We start from the raw sequence: 15,512 nt of genomic DNA, 5'->3' as shown, positions 1-15,512 counted from the left end.
CACTTCTTCCTTCCGGGGCGGGCGACGGAGGAGGGCGGGACGGCGGGGCCGGTGCGGCTACTCGTTGTGGCGCGGCAAGAAGCGCTTGGACGGGCGGCGAAGCCGTTGAGGGGCGGCAGGGCCTTCAGCGCTCCGCTTCTGCAAACAGTCGAGGAGAGGTTGGCTGCGCTGTGGTTAAACCTGGGGCTCTGGGTTGAAGCAGAGCTTAGCCCAGGGCTGTGTCGTAGAATCGACATGAGGAAATGGATTCAAGGAAACTTAGAAGCAAAAGTTTTAAGATCACTAAGCAGGTATTCTTACTGGCAACGCTGGGATAGCGTTGGGATAACTCTCCAAAAAACTCAGTGAAGGACTGTTTTTGTCCCAAAGATTGCTATGGGATGGAAGGACGAGCAGAGGAGTCTCTGCAAACACAGATTTGAAAAACCAGTATCTTGACACTGTCACATTTTAGGCTCGTTCTGCCTCTTGTGTGGATTCTGGCTTAAGGTCTCCACAAAACAGGTGCACAGTGTTCCTGTTGCGTGTTTCTTTTCCCTTGTTAAAGCAGAGCAGTCATACAGCATGCCTCCCATCTACAGTGCTGTGGCACAATTATCTTCCACAGCTATGGTGGATGCAAGCAAGCTTTAATCTTACTATTCAACAATTCAGCAGCTATGCTTACAAGGATATATTATTGGAATGTTTTGTCTAATTCTTGAAATCAGAATCACTGAATCGTTAAGGTTGAAAAAGACCTTTCTAGGATCATAAAGTCCAACCCCAACCCATTCCCCCATGCTCACTGACCACATCACATCCCTCAGTGCCACATCTCCATGGTTCTGGAACACCTCCAGTGACTCTGCCACTTCTCTGAGCAGCTGTGCCACTGCATCACCACTCTTTCTGAGAAGAAATGTTTCCTAACACTAACCTTTGTCAGCACTTGTAGCTGGGGCAGGAGGGACCTGGCCCTGGACCCTGCAGGCTGGCTGGAGTCAGAGCTGTGGCTCAGTGAGGACTGGAACCTCTGCTGCACTGTGGGCACAGCCTGGCCATGCTCTGTGTGCACGCTGACAGATACAGTCTGTTGTGAGAAGTGTCTGCTCCGTTCCCACATGCTCGCAGTGTCAATGGTTTACAGGCTGGTTCAGCCCAGTTCCATGACTAATGGGATGGGGGGACACATGGACACCAAGCCTCGGGAAAGGGGAAGGGAGAAAAAGGAAAAGGGGAAAGGGTAGGGAGATGGGAGATGGACCTAAAGACAAAACAGTGGCAACAATCTGAGGAGGAAAGCTAATTTACTAAATAAGATACCAGAATGCAAGATAACATAACACCATATAATAGGAATTGAGGCTAATAAATCAAATAAAACAAGAGAGAGAGAGTCTGAAACCTAAGACTTTATTCTAATGCTGAAGGTGAGATAGCTAGGGAGCAGGCACACAGAGATGAGCTGAAAGGAGAAGGAGACGACTCACGGTCTGTGAGCAGTTTTATTTTTCCCTCTGAATGGAAAATGGAAACAAAAGCCCCTTCAGGGGTATGTACTTCTCCTTTTCTTCTGAGAACCAGGTACCCAGAAAATCAGCAGTCCACGGAACTATAGCATTAACTCTTTAATTACCAGTGCATTATGTTATGATGTGGAATACCAATAACAAAATCATAAAACCAGGACATCCAGGCACTGCTCTGCTCCCTTGGGCCTGGCACCCCAGTGTGGGTGGCACAGCACCTCCCTGTGCTGTTTCTGCTGGCAGCTGGGCTTCATTTTCCCTTTTGTGGTTCTCTTCTTTCAAAATCACAGAAAACACCATCATACATGCAGTGCTCGCCAGCAGCGGCTTTCTCAAACAGAAACTTCCCACCACCAAGGGAGTGGTGCCCATTTTCTTCTGCCAGATCCTTGCTCACCTTTGGCATGCAGACAGGGAATGAGCACTTGCCAAGCTCAACATGACAGCAGTCACCGCTGCTCACGTGTGCTTCCCAAAACAACATCTGTGAGACTTTGCTGTGCAGGAAAATGAGGAGGAAGCCAAGCCAGGGAGACCAGTAGTGGTGGGTCTGATCTGCAGTATGGCAGCAGGCAAGGTCTTGATGCCAGGTCTTGAGGATGTTAGGGAACATATAACATTTGTCAGGTGTAGAAAATGTCACTGGGAAGAGTTTGGTTGCCTTGCTGTAGACTGGGGAGTGCTGCTGGGGAGCACAGCACCAAGACAACCTCTCTGACCACCAACACTACATGGTGGGAGTGGGCCAGAGGCAACACATGCTGCTAGCTCATGGTGGAGCCTGGCCCCAGCTGGTGGAGAGAGATCCTGCAAAAACCATAGCCAGGAAGGGGAAAAGGAGCAATCCGTGCTGGTGGAAACATAACTAAATATAAGTAGTCAAAATAAAGATGTCTGTTAAAGTCACATGGAATGGTTAAAACCTTGAAACGGACTGGAGAGCGCTATGACTCTGTAGTGGTGGGCTGTAATCACACACATACAGGCCCCCACAGGACACCCTCCCACAGCAGAGTTAAACCGCAGCAGCTAGAAGAAATCAGATGTAGAAATAAGAAGATATCCTTTAAAAAGTGGAAGTTGTGCTCAAATCGGGAAGTATGAGAGGTGAAATTTTCAAGCAGCTGGAGCCTCACAGCTGGAGCTGTCTTCTCCAGCCCTGACTTGATTCTTTTGAGGCCGCTTTTACCCATCAGCAAGGAGTGACCATGCATTGGCTGTGCATGCAGTGAACAGCGTTGGCTGATGAGCTGCCAGCGCTGGAGTGCTTGGGTCAGCAGGTGAAGGCTCACTGGTGACTGTCTGATAGGGCCTCTTCAACCTGCAAAACAAATAACAAGTCCCAAGTTAATTGTCACTCAAAAAAATCTAATATGCCATGTGTTTTTCAGTTTAGTGCCTTAAAAAGGTTAAGAGGGAGTTGTCTGGAGCCAGTTCCTCTTTACTTGGGGTGTGCTAGGAGGGGAAACCACAGCCTGCATGGCAAAATCTGAAGGCTCAAAAAACCGCATGCCCCCAAGCTGTGTCATGTCAAGAGCAGCGCTGTCATCCTCTGTTGAGTGTGAAGGACCTGCCCATTGCAACAGCCTGCCTATGAAACAAAAGCACCACAGCCAGACTGGGGCCAGAGGGGAGAGTTGGCTTCTCTGCCTCCAGAGCTGAGGGTACTAGCATCTCCCCAAGGCACCAGTTTTCCAGATTCCCCAGAGCTGGCCTCATCTGCCTGCCTGGCAGTGCTGTTGGAGGTCAAAGTGGGCAGAAGAAAGTATTTTGGGCAGGTACCCAGGCAGATAGGGTTCAGCTTTGGCTTTGGTGCATAGGGCTGTCTGGGTTTAGGGGAAGGCACCCGCCCACAAACCACTGCTCTGGCTTCCTCCTTTCTGCTCAGCCAGCACGAGACAGAAGGAGGAAGAACTTGCACCAGAGCTCCTGATTCTCAGCGGCTGCTCCCAGCTAGGCAGCGCAGCCAGAGGGCTTCCAGCCTCACTGCAGTTCCAGAAGAGGAGCCAAAGGAAAGGCTTGATGGGAGGTGAGTACTCTTTCACTTTTGTGCACATCCTTTCTGGAAGGTGGATGGGCAACTAAGGACTTTCATAGCCATGGGGATTCCATGAATTTGTTTTGTGCTTCTTGATCCAGGTTTGTGCAAGGTGAGTCCTTTGGCATGCTGCAGCCTGGCATGTGGCCTTCCCAAAAGCAGACTTGCCTCATCTGTGCATTTCTGCTTTCAGAGGAAGGAGTGAGCCAGGAAGTGCAGTCAGTTATTAGAGGAGGGTTTCAGGCCCCAAATTCTTCCTCATCCACCTGTGGGCTTGGGAAGCAGCAGGGGCCCAGAGTGCTCCTGTTGCATCCTCCAAAATGGCAGCTGAGGGTTGCAGCAATTTCTGCCTAGTGCTAGCACGTGGGCACAAGGATATTATCTGAGCATGTCAGACCTTGTGGCCAGAAACAGCCTCAGCTTTGTTGTGATAAGGGGTTGATTGGTGCAAGCAATCTGTCCCATTGTGGCATGCTAGATGAGGATGCCTTTGCCTCTGTGGAATGGGGAAGGGCTGGAAGAAGAGCTAGGGCAGTGGAGCAAGACTCTGTTCTTCCCCTTCATTTCTCTCTGTGTGCATTACACTCTGCAAAAAACCTCAGAAGATGCATAGTGGAAGCAAGGAATACAGCAAAGGATGCATGCAAACTTTCCCTGCAGAAAGCAAGTCCTTTGTTAAGCCTCTAAGGCAAAAAAAAGTTTGCTTGCTAACACAGCAGTGGGAAAGCGTAGGTCCTGTGAAGTAAAACCCACATGTGATGGAGAAGCCAGAGAACTGCTGTTTGCTTTTGAATCATTCTCAAGCAGACAGACCTTCATTTTCGATGGTTTTTAAAGGTCTGGCTCCTTGTCTCACAGGGAGATGAAAAGCAAATGCATGAACAGAGATGTCGAGCCCTGTGGCTGACATAGGTGTTAGTTCCTCTGCAGAAAAGTGTGGGAAAGCTATGTTACATTTCGTTACCATTATTGTCACATCCTGCTTTGCTCGGTGGTTTTATAGTGAATTGTAACTAAACTCAGTGTGCTAGTGACCACGGTGCAGGACCTACTTTCTTGAATGAAGCACGAGAAGCTGGAAATCTCCCACTTTTGCAGTTTGGTGCTGCAGGCAGGAGGCATACCACTTCACTATGCTACTGTCAAATGGGTGATGCTAGCCATGAGTCTTCATACAAAGCACCAGAGAAACAAGGAACAGCTTCTCTGTCCTAAATGGTTTCTGCTTAGCCTAGAGCAGATGCAACAGGATGTTTGCACCAGTGACAGAAGGAGGCTGCGTTCAGTGACTGGGACAGACCCTGCAAGGCTGTTTTTGTATACCTGTATCTACCTTTCTATAAATATATATTTTTAGATAGATAGATAGATGTTTAAAGATAGAGATGATGCAGGCAGACCCTGCAAAGCTACTGTTATTGATGTGTGTGTATCTATACCCATACATACCTATATATAAACATACGTATATATATATTGCACATACATATTTTGCATGGAGGAAGTGCCTCAGTGTCTCAGCCAGTCCTAGCCCTCTCGATGAATGTCTACGTTGATGGGAATTACCCATAACACCAAACTAAGTGAAAGAAGGAACAGCCACAAGCCAAGTGATACACACCTCCCTGCCTTGCTGTGCCCTATGGTGCTCATTTACACCCTGTGGATGGCAGCCTCACTGTTACAGGCAGATGATGCAAGCATGCCAAGAGTCCTCCAGGGATACTGGGCACAGGAAAATGTCCTCCCATTTTGCAAGAAGTAGATAATTAGCAAAGCAGCAAAGGAGAGTTGTGGCTAACAGACTGCAAGACCCATTTCTGCTGTTGAACTCTCATTTATAGCAATGAAACAGCTTCGACACTTCCCCTTCAGCCCTATTTATAAATCCCAGCTTGCAGACAGGGTGGTGGGCTTTGTGCATCCCTCTGCTTGCTGTGAGAGGCAAACCTTTCCCTGGCACAGCACAGCTGGGAGCAGTGCACCTCTAGCAGTGTCAGTCTGACACTGAGCCAAATGGATGGCAAGAGCGAATGGAGAAAACTGCAGGGTCTCTGCCTGGGCTCTGCTAGTACCAAGTCAGACAGAAAACCTGTTTTCCCTTTCTCTTAGTACTGTGAGGAGGCAGACAAAAGCAGAAGCCCTATTTGTTTCCTTTGAAAGTCACCCTACATCACATACATGCTCATCCACCCACATAGCTGTGAATAATTTCCTTCTGCAGCAGAAGAAAAAGAAGTAGTGAGCTTTCTGCTGCTGCAGTCCCCTAGCATCAGGGTGTGTTTTACACCCTTGCTGTGGGGAAAGAAACGACTTTTAGCATTATAAGGGCACCAAAATCCAGCCCACTAAATAAACCCTATAGTACAGAACTCATTATCAAACAGAGCTGGGCTTATATTGAGTGTGTTTCTGGGGTCTGGGAGGTATTTTTAATCCTGTTGTAATTGGAAACTTACTCCGTTTTGTGTATGTATGAACCAACTATCTCCAGCAAGCGAAGCACAAGCTCACAGGGCCTCAGTCCATGGCTAATCTTGTGGCTTATATGGCTCCCTTCTAGCCTAAATGAGTGCAAAGGGCACATGTCCACATGCAGTTATGGACTTCTGTGAGAATGAGAGCGCTGGAACTGGGAGTCCCACTAGAGACAGGCAAGAGGTAAAAAAAATGAAACCCATTAACCCAGTATGAAACCCAGCCAGAGCTAGCTTGTGTGAACACTGAGGGTTTTCCTTCTGCACCTGCCCCCAGGGCCCAGTCACCTGTGGAGTGCCCACAGAGATGCAGTGGGCATGGTCACAGGCAAAGATGGAGCTGCAGCCCCATCACAAAATGGCACAGCAGAGCAGAATCCTAGGCTCTGCCACCACTACCAGGTGAGCACAGAGTCGCCTCTGCCTGTCTGTGCAGAGAGGTGGCTGCCTCTAGAGCACTGCTGGGGAGCTCAGCTCTGAGGTCGTCACCTCTTAAGGCTGCAGATCTTCACATCCTGACAGCCTGCACTCTGCTGCTTGCAGCCCTGTGACACCTCCAAGTTCACAGAACAACCAGGCATCAAACCCCACTGTGCAGTTGTCACAAAATGACACCCATCTTATCTTCCTTAGCATCTGATCTTTCTGATCATTGTCACCCTTTGACTTGTCTGCTGCTGTGAGGCAGCAGACAACCTGCAGACACATCCTTGTGCCAGGAGCAGCTCTGAGCAGCTATATTTACTGCTCTGGGTTTGGTGCTTTCTCTGCATTTCCCTTGCTGCTTCCTTCCTGCCCTCAGTCGCTCAGTCTGGCAGGTTCCAAGGAGAGGCTGATGGTGCTCCGCAGCACTCGCAGGAACCAGGGAGGAGCTGTCTGATTGCTCAGGGCGGCAAAAGAGCCATTTCAAAACCAATGACACATCCTTTTGATGTTGTATCTATTATTGCTGAAAACAGAAATATTCACTGTTCCTCCACACTTTTTTCCCCTCTTTTTTCCTCTTTTAACAATTTCCTCTTTTCTCACATCCCCAAATACACCTATGTTGTAAGGCCAGATCTGTTGGGTTTTGCTCCAGGACCACGCCTTTCTGTATTACATACACACACAAAAATAGATGCAGAAGAATCTGGATAAATATCACATCAGTCTATGCAGCAGTTCAACTGAAGGTGTACTGATGCAGTGCCAGTTGTTGCTCTGCTGACTTTCATGTTTAGCCCAAAAGCAATGTTTAGCTGGATAACAATATATTTTTCTAAGAGCATGTGAGCTGTCAATTGGGATCATGCTCTCAGGACCTGCCCTGCTGTAGGATGGAGACATCCACTCAGTGCCACCATCTCTGCAGACGCTTTCTGTGGGATTTGGAGGCTCCCTTCCCTGAGGCTGAAGTCACAGGGGTGCCTTTCCTCTTGCAGAAAATGCCTCGTGACTGCTGCCTCTGGCTGTCAGCAGTGACCTGGGTGCTTCTGCTGCTGCTGACAACAGGTGAGCCCCACCTACCCTTCATCCCTGCCTTTCCCCAACTCCTCATGTGGTCACTGAGACAGTGCTGGAGTGGGAAAATACCCAACACTGCACTACATGTGGCACTGAGAGCCATGCAGGGTGGGTGTCTGTTGCTGGGAGCCTGAGCACCCCACAACTGTCTCTGGTGCAGACTGGTCCTGTTCCCCCATTTCAAACCCATCCTCTCCACATTCCAGCCTTTGCCGCAGAGTGTCCCAAGATCAAGGTGGGGACATGCAAGAACTGCATCCAGTCTGGCCCTGGCTGCGCCTGGTGCAAGAAGCTGGTAGGTCCTGGTAGCCTCACATGCTACCAGCAAAAGGGCAGTGGGACAGCCATCCTGCCAGTGGGTAGACAGTCCTGGCAGGGCTTTGTGTCCTCTCTGCTGGGCGAGACCAGGAGAACTTCAGCCTTCCTTACTCCACTGATATCCCAGAATCCCAGCAGAGCTGGTTTGGGATGGGCCATTGGGTTCACTTACCTCCTGCCCTTCTGATTTTTCTGTTTGACGTTGCAACACAGAATTTCACCAAAACTGGTGAGCCAGACTCCAACCGCTGCGACACCGTAGAGCAGCTGCAGCAAAGGGGATGCCCAGAAAATGAGATTGAGTTTCCTGTCAATGAAATCAAAAGGATGCAGGACAGTGCGTTCAGCAATAAGATACAGCTGACTCCCCAGGAGGTCCATCTGAAGCTGAGGATAAGTACGATTCCTATGTTGTTGCTAATAACCTTCTGCCCATCCCCACACTCAGCTGGATAGCAGCTGAAGCTGGCCAACGTTTGTTGCATGTGATTTTTACCCTTTCTTCGAACTGAATAGGCTGTTGGCAAGAGATGACCTTGCAGGGGACGCAAGGGACCTCATAGGAGCTGAAAAATCTTGAAGGAAAGCTCTAGTGAAGATGTGAGGGTGGGAGACACTTCAGGGGGATAAGGATGGAGCCTGTAGCTGTGCTGGGGTGCAGTGGCATGTTTCCTTCCCATTTTCTCCCAAAGAAAGATCCCAGTGTGGGGTGGGCAATGGGGCAGGAATGATCCACAGCACAGTGGCTGAACCTGGTGTCCCTATCCCACAGGGGAGCCTGCTGAATTTGATGTGAAGTTTCGCCGTGCCACAGGGTACCCCATTGATATCTACTACCTCATGGACCTCTCCTATTCCATGCTGGATGACCTAGAGAATGTGAAGAAGCTGGGAGGACAACTGCTTAGAGCCCTGGAGAGCACCACACCCTCTCGTCGCATAGGTGAGCCTGCCTCCAGCACAGGGCCAGCTGTTCAGTGGGAAGAGCAGTGAGGCCAGTGGACAAAACAAAATGCAGGATGCAGGCAGTATGAAGCAGTGTGCTGGAGCAAGGGATGTAGACAAGTACTTGGCTTCCCATGCAGAAGCCAGGAGGCTGTCCATGCCTGGTGCCATCAGGACACCTGTCAACCCCTGCCTCTTCCTTCCCTAACACCATGGTCCTGGGCATCCTAGGTTTTGGTTCCTTTGTGGACAAGACGGTACTGCCTTTTGTCAACACACACCCTGAGAAGCTGAAGAACCCTTGCCCCAACAAGGACAGTAATTGCCAGCCTCCCTTCGCCTTCAAGCACATCCTCTCACTGACTGATAATGCTGAGAAGTTCGAGAGTGAAGTGGGGAAGCAGTTCATCTCAGGGAACCTGGATGCCCCAGAAGGGGGGCTGGATGCCATGATGCAGGCAGCAGTGTGTGGAGTGAGTACCCAACAAGGTGGCTTCATGTGTCCCCCATTCCCTGCATCTGCAGGCATGATGGCTGCTGCCTCTGCTCATGGCTCCTCCACTCAGGAGCTGGCTCTGTCCCTCCTGGAGCAGGTCGTGGGTGCCCATCATGTGGCTTCAAGCCTGTAATCCATTTAGAAGTCCTGATTTGCCTGAATACAAGAGAGCATCTTACCCTTGAGCTTCCTCACTCGAGACCTCAGGAACATTCCTCCATGCTCTCTGGCCCTTGATGAGGCTGATGTGATATCCATCAGTGACTGCACCGTGCCCAGGCAGCACCACCCCAGCCCCATTTGTGGACAGGTCTCAGTGCTGTCCGTATCATTACAGGACTTGATTGGTTGGCGCAATGTGACCCGATTGTTGGTGTATGCAACTGATGATGGCTTCCACTTTGCTGGTGATGGCAGGCTCGGGGGCATTTTGACCCCCAACGATGGCCAGTGCCACCTGGAGGACAACATGTACAAAAAAAGCAATGAGTTTGTAAGTACTCTGGCATTGTTCCAAGGTTTGCTCAGTGGCTCTGTACCCTTAGCCCATAGGGCAACTCCACGGTAATTGCTTACAGCCCCCATGAGGGCCCAGGAGACAATCCAGGGTGGGGGGGGTGATGGATGCAAGCAGAGATGCTGCTGCCTCAGGTGTCTCTGAGGAGTGAAAACTCCTCTGTATCAGGTATTGACTTGTTTGGGGTGTTCTGGAAGGTCTTCCTTACAGCAACTCTATCAGCCTGCTCTTCTCACACAGGACTACCCTTCTGTTGGCCAGCTGGTCCAGAAACTTGCTGAAAACAATATTCAGCCCATTTTTGCTGTCACGAGCAAGATGGTGGATGTTTACAAAGTAAGTAGACTTTGGCTGGTCCAGGTACCTCCTGAGAAGACACATGCATGTCCTGCTATGTCCTGCTGTATCACCACCATGTGGTGCCACTGCTATCACATGGTGGGGACATCTAATTCCTTTGTTCTCCATTGGCAGAAACTCAGTGAAATGATCCCAAAGTCAGCAGTAGGGGAGCTGAATGAGGACTCCAGTAACATCATTGAACTAATTCAGGTGGCTTACAATGTAAGTGCTGGGTGAGAACTAATTTTGCCTATTTGGTGGAGAAAAGTTCATGTCATGTGTCATCATCATCTGAGAGTAGGTGAGATTGGGACTTTGAGGATGGGACTCTACCCACAACCAGCAAGAGGTTGCCACTTCTCTGATGCTTCATTTCCTGCCCTACCGCAGTCAGCTGAGACCATGTCCTGCGGCTCACCCTATCCTTCTCCCCTGGGCTGGGGGAAGCAATTCCACATTTCCATGCTTCAGTCCCTCCTCTGGATAACTGCCCATCATTCCCTCACAGAACCTCTCCTCACGGATCATCCTGGACCACTCCACCCTGCCAGATGACCTGGATGTCAAATATGACTCCATCTGCAATAACAACACAGGAGCCAAGAATGAAGCAAGAGGGCAATGTGACAATGTTAAGATCAATGATGAGGTATGTTTCCCTAAATCAGGAATGCTGAGCAGCTTGCAAGGTTCCTCCCGCCTTTTCTGTCTAGCAGCAAGAACTCTTGTCCCAGACTTTTTGTTCATGTGAATTTAATGCCCGAAATGTCCAGAATGCTGAGGACGATCCTCCGTTATGTGTCCACTCAGTCTGGGGCCAGTATTATATTACTACTGAAGCTACCTGATGGTCTCTAGCCCTTCCCTCTTCTCACTCTGCACCTACTAGATCACCTTCAAAGTGAAGGTCACAGCAAGTGAGTGCATCAAAAGCCAGTCCTTCACCATCCGGCCACTGGGCTTCACAGACACACTCACTGTGCACCTGAACATCATCTGTGACTGTGACTGCAGAGAGCAGCCTGATCCAACAGCCTGCGGTGGAAATGGCAAAGTTGTCTGTGGGATCTGCAGGTGAGTGCTGTTCTCCACAAATACTATTTCAAATAATGCCAGAGTTGAGGAGATGCTGTGAGAGAGCTGCCAGGCTAAGCCAAGTCCACTGCTTGCTGCTGTGCTTGGTGCTTCCCAGCACCCCAGGGCCTGCAGAGCCATCAGTCATGGCCTTGCTCTGATCATTTGCATCCACTTTCCTTTTTGGAGCAGCAGTTTAGGTTCATGGCAGCAGGGAATACACTGAGGTCTGTCTTCAACTGGTAGATCCTCTGCTCCTTTCCTAAGGTCACACGTGCATCCACTCAGCCATCCATCTGCCTACCCTTTATTCAGCCAACTCTCCACCCACTCAACCATCTGTCTGCCCAAACACCAAGCTTTCTGTGGAAATCTCTAAAAATCTCACTTCTGCGGTTCATGTACATCTTTAAACGTAATTATTGCTTCAAGGCCTCTCAGCGAATGGGAGAGGAAAAGCCTGTTTCCTCAGGAAACACTCAGATCTCCTGGCAAGGGTTTGGAAATTATAAATATCATAATAATTTCCAGGCAATCGTTTGGTGTTGTAAGTATTACAAACATGGAGAGCAGCACTGCTGAGGTCTCCCACCAAAGGGCCTGCTCCCAGAGTTCGCTCCATCACGCAGTGGTGCAGACTCCTGGTGACACGTTTGTTTCCAACAATGCTATCCCATATCTCTTCTGTTTCAGTCGAGGTTTGAGCCTGGCCCTGTGTGTGCGCCATGGCTGCTGACCCAGTCTCATTCCTCTCCCCTCATGGCAGTTGCAATTTGGGCTACACGGGAAAGAACTGTGAGTGCGACACCAAAGGCAGGACCAGCAAAGAGCTGGAGGGCAGCTGCCGAAAGGACAACAGCTCAGTCATCTGCTCAGGGCTGGGGGACTGCGTGTGCGGGCAGTGTGCCTGCCACACCAGTGATGTGCCCGGCAAGGAGATCTACGGCACCTTCTGCGACTGTGACAACATGAACTGCGAGTTTCACAACGGCTTGCTGTGCGGTGGTGAGGGTGAGCAACCGGGTGCCCAGACACAGGGGGATAGTCCCACTGTCTGAGCTGCATGAGCGCATTTCCATGTTGCCCCCCCAGAACCCCTCCTGGAACGGCAGCCCTAGCCCCAGTGTGGGGCTCCTTCCAAGCAGAGGCGGTCAGAGCTGGCAGAAGGACCAGCTCCTGTTTTTCATCCTCCCTCAACCCCATCCTCCTCACAGCTCCCTCTGAGGGCAGCCCTGTGCTCCACAGGGCCATGACTGGAAACATTTCCCATCACAGAGCGTGGACGCTGCGACTGCGGTGAGTGCAAGTGCACACCCAAGTATGAAGGCAGTGCCTGCCAATGCAAGAAGTCGACTGATGGCTGTAGGAACAGCCGGCAGAATGAGTGCAGCCTGCGAGGCTCCTGCCACTGCAACCGCTGCCAGTGCCGGGGGGGCTACCAGCCCCCCTTCTGCGAGGAGTGCCCTGGCTGCCCTTCACCCTGCGGCAAGCACATGTGAGTGATGGGGAGCTGAGTGGTGGGGTGGACATGGGGGCTGCTGTCGCTGCAGAGACAATTTGCAGCTGCCTGTGTTGCAGTTCCTGCGTGGAGTGCAAGTCCTTCAATAGTGGGCCACTGAAAAAGAACTGCTCTGTGGCCTGCACCAACATCCAGCTGGCTGACCAGCCACGGGTAGGGAGCCGGCAGTGCAAAGAGAAGGACTCTGAGAACTGCTGGATCTCCTTCTTTATGGCCCAGGATGATGGGGAGGAGATGTACACCGTCACCGTTGACCCTAAGAAAGGTACTAGACTGGTCTAGTATTAAATGTGGAGTTTTGTTGCCCTGCCTATGGTGGGGGGTGGGGGGGTTGGAGCTTGGTGATCTTTGATGTCCCTTCCAACCCAAGCCATTCTATGATTCTATGATTCAATGAATCCCACTCATCCTGCCCCTGCCCCAACAGCTCTCCTGGGGGCTGCAGACGTACAGGATCTGTTTTTGATCCACAGAGTGCCCAGAGCCTCCCAACGTCCCGCTGATCGTAGGCAGCACCATTGCTGGCGTGGCTCTCATTGGCCTCCTGCTCCTGCTGATTTGGCGGCTTTTGATGGAGATCTTCGACCGCCGAGAATACCGCAGGTTCGAGAAGGAGAAATCCAAGGCCAAGTGGAACGAAGTAAGAGAGCATCAGGATGACTGCATGCAGGGGGGATGCTGGAAGGATAGGTGTGGAGATATCTTCTGTAGGGGGCTACTGCAACTGGCAGTGCCCAGAGCGTGGTGGACCCAGACCTTCCCACTGCCCAATCCTGGAGCAGCTAATGCTGTCCATGTCCTTCAAAGTCATGGAAGGATGGGTTATACACTGCCAAAAGTCTGCTACAATCTCATGAGACTTTCACCTTTCTCTCTCCAGGCTGATAATCCCCTGTTCAAGAGTGCCACCACCACCGTCATGAACCCCAGATTTGATGGGCAATGAACTAGAGTGATGCCTGGGAGCACTAGGACCCACCACTAAATGAAATGCCAAACAGGGAAATTTCAGGCTCCCACCTCTTCTTTATTGTGTTGTTTTTAACCCTTCTTCTGAGAGACTACCAGTATCCAGGTGCTGGCTGAGGGGCTGCACAGTACCTGTCCTCTCTCACATAGCTGTCTGGTTGCACTGTGGGAGGAGGGAACATCAGTGTCACGGACAGAGCTGCAGAGCAGATCTTACCAACAGGAACTCAACCCAGCTTCATATCAGTTTCCATCTGTCCTAGCTCCTGGTGCTAGCTCTGCTTTGTGGCAGGACCTTCAGATGACAAGTCCCATAGAGACTTAGTGCAGAAAGTTCTCCCAATGAGCAGTTCAAAACTGCTATTTCCCTTCTGCTCCAGCAGGCTCCACTCCTAGGCTGCTCCATGCCCTGCTGCACTGCTCTGCACAGTTACACTTGCAGCTTGTTCCTAAACTACTCATTGCTGAAATGGACAGGAAAGGTCTCCAGATGGGCAGTCTGCTCTTGTTGCTGTACCCAGAAATGATGGACAGCCAGAAAACAAACAGCGAATCTGATTTTTAAATCATCAGCTGCTCCCCAGTGTTACTTCCCTCTTAGACCTACCTCGGGCTCCTCATTTCTACCTGGGCTTCTGTGAGCTTTGCTTTCCTCCACCACGCAACCCACTGCATGGCAAAGAAGCAAAGGAGCAGCAGATTGAATTGTGGAACATCAACATCAGAGATGTTGAATTTGTGAAACAGTGCTTGCAGCTTTGAGCTCAACCACAGCTTCTTCTGCCACCACTAGGACCAGATCTCTTTCCTACTCTGCGAGTCCATCAGACTTGCTGAGGATCAGCAATGCAAAAGACCTGGCATCACACATAAAATCTCCAGCTCAGTGCTTTTTCAAATTCTGCGCAGCTACTTATTCCTTTTGTGTTATGGGTTCATTCTTTTGAAATACATGTACAGTTGTGTACTTGCTTCCAGTTTGGGAATAATTTGCAGATAGTTTTACGTCCAATCCCCGTTAGCTTTATGAATATGTTTAAAGTTAATAAAAATTAACATATGAAGTAAATACATCTGTCCTACTCAGGCACTAGGGCAGCAGCTGAAACACTCACTGGAGAAACTACAGCAAATTCCTGTGGTGGCTGCCAGCATCCACCACAAGATACAGTGCTTGTAGAAATTCTGGCCAAAGAAACACACTGTCTTCTACTTTGCCAGCTGCATCTTGATAGGTGCTCCCTTGCAAGCCAGAAAGAGCTCACAAAATGATACAAAGCAGTTCTTACCAATGGCTGTGCTTTGGCAGCCGTACATGAAATGTTAAACAAGAGTGGCTGTACAGTGTCTGATGATAGATTAGTTTGAGCCACTTAGCCATTCTCCACCAATGACTGAGGGCCTGGGGCAGAGGAAGAGCAGAAGCACCTCTGATACTTCCCACAGTGCTCTCCCAGCCTGCAGCTGTTTTTGATTCGAGGACCCTGACCTAGTGCAGCTCTCATGCACCTCGCATCTGGCTGCCCAATGACACCAGAGCTCAGGGTCTCTTAGGCAGTGCTTGTTGCCAAGGACCCAGACAGAGACTGTTCTTAACTTGGACATGGTGAGAGAATCTCCCCCATCAGTGGCTACAGGTATTATTTCTGGTGTAAGCTGTGCAATACAAACACAAATTTGTACATGCTTTGCAGGACGATTAGGGAAACTGAACGAAGGATGCAAGCATAGAGATCCAGATTGTTTCAAAAAGAAGCATGACCAGTAATTGAATTAGACAGAAGCAAGTGCTAGGACATG

At 50.2% G+C, this 15,512-nt stretch overlaps 1 protein-coding gene across 2 annotated transcripts; it reads left to right on the top strand.

Moving 5' to 3' along the window:
- Window positions 1–3,399: 3,399 nt before the first annotated feature.
- Window positions 3,400–14,781, top strand: ITGB2 (integrin subunit beta 2). 2 transcript variants are annotated; one of them, XM_048952519.1, is made up of 17 exons: window positions 3,400–3,540; window positions 6,113–6,210; window positions 7,451–7,520; window positions 7,739–7,827; window positions 8,064–8,247; window positions 8,623–8,793; window positions 9,027–9,268; window positions 9,629–9,784; window positions 10,049–10,144; window positions 10,283–10,372; window positions 10,659–10,799; window positions 11,040–11,224; window positions 11,991–12,235; window positions 12,500–12,719; window positions 12,803–13,008; window positions 13,217–13,383; window positions 13,624–14,781. In XM_048952519.1, the coding sequence occupies exons 2-17, from the start codon at window positions 6,118–6,120 to the stop codon at window positions 13,687–13,689; spliced, it is 2,421 nt and encodes an 806-aa protein (XP_048808476.1). In that variant the 5' UTR covers window positions 3,400–3,540; window positions 6,113–6,117; the 3' UTR covers window positions 13,690–14,781. The 2 variants fall into 2 exon arrangements, with proteins under 2 accessions (XP_048808476.1, XP_048808477.1); XM_048952520.1 differs by lacking the exon at window positions 6,113–6,210.
- The last annotated feature ends 731 nt before the right edge of the window (window positions 14,782–15,512 follow it).

The sequence above is a fragment of the Lagopus muta genome, chromosome 8 (genome assembly GCF_023343835.1).
Source record: "Lagopus muta isolate bLagMut1 chromosome 8, bLagMut1 primary, whole genome shotgun sequence".
Classification (NCBI taxonomy): Eukaryota; Metazoa; Chordata; class Aves; order Galliformes; family Phasianidae; genus Lagopus; species Lagopus muta.
Note: the sequence above shows the minus strand (reverse complement) of the source record. Positions and strands in the feature narration are given on the sequence as shown.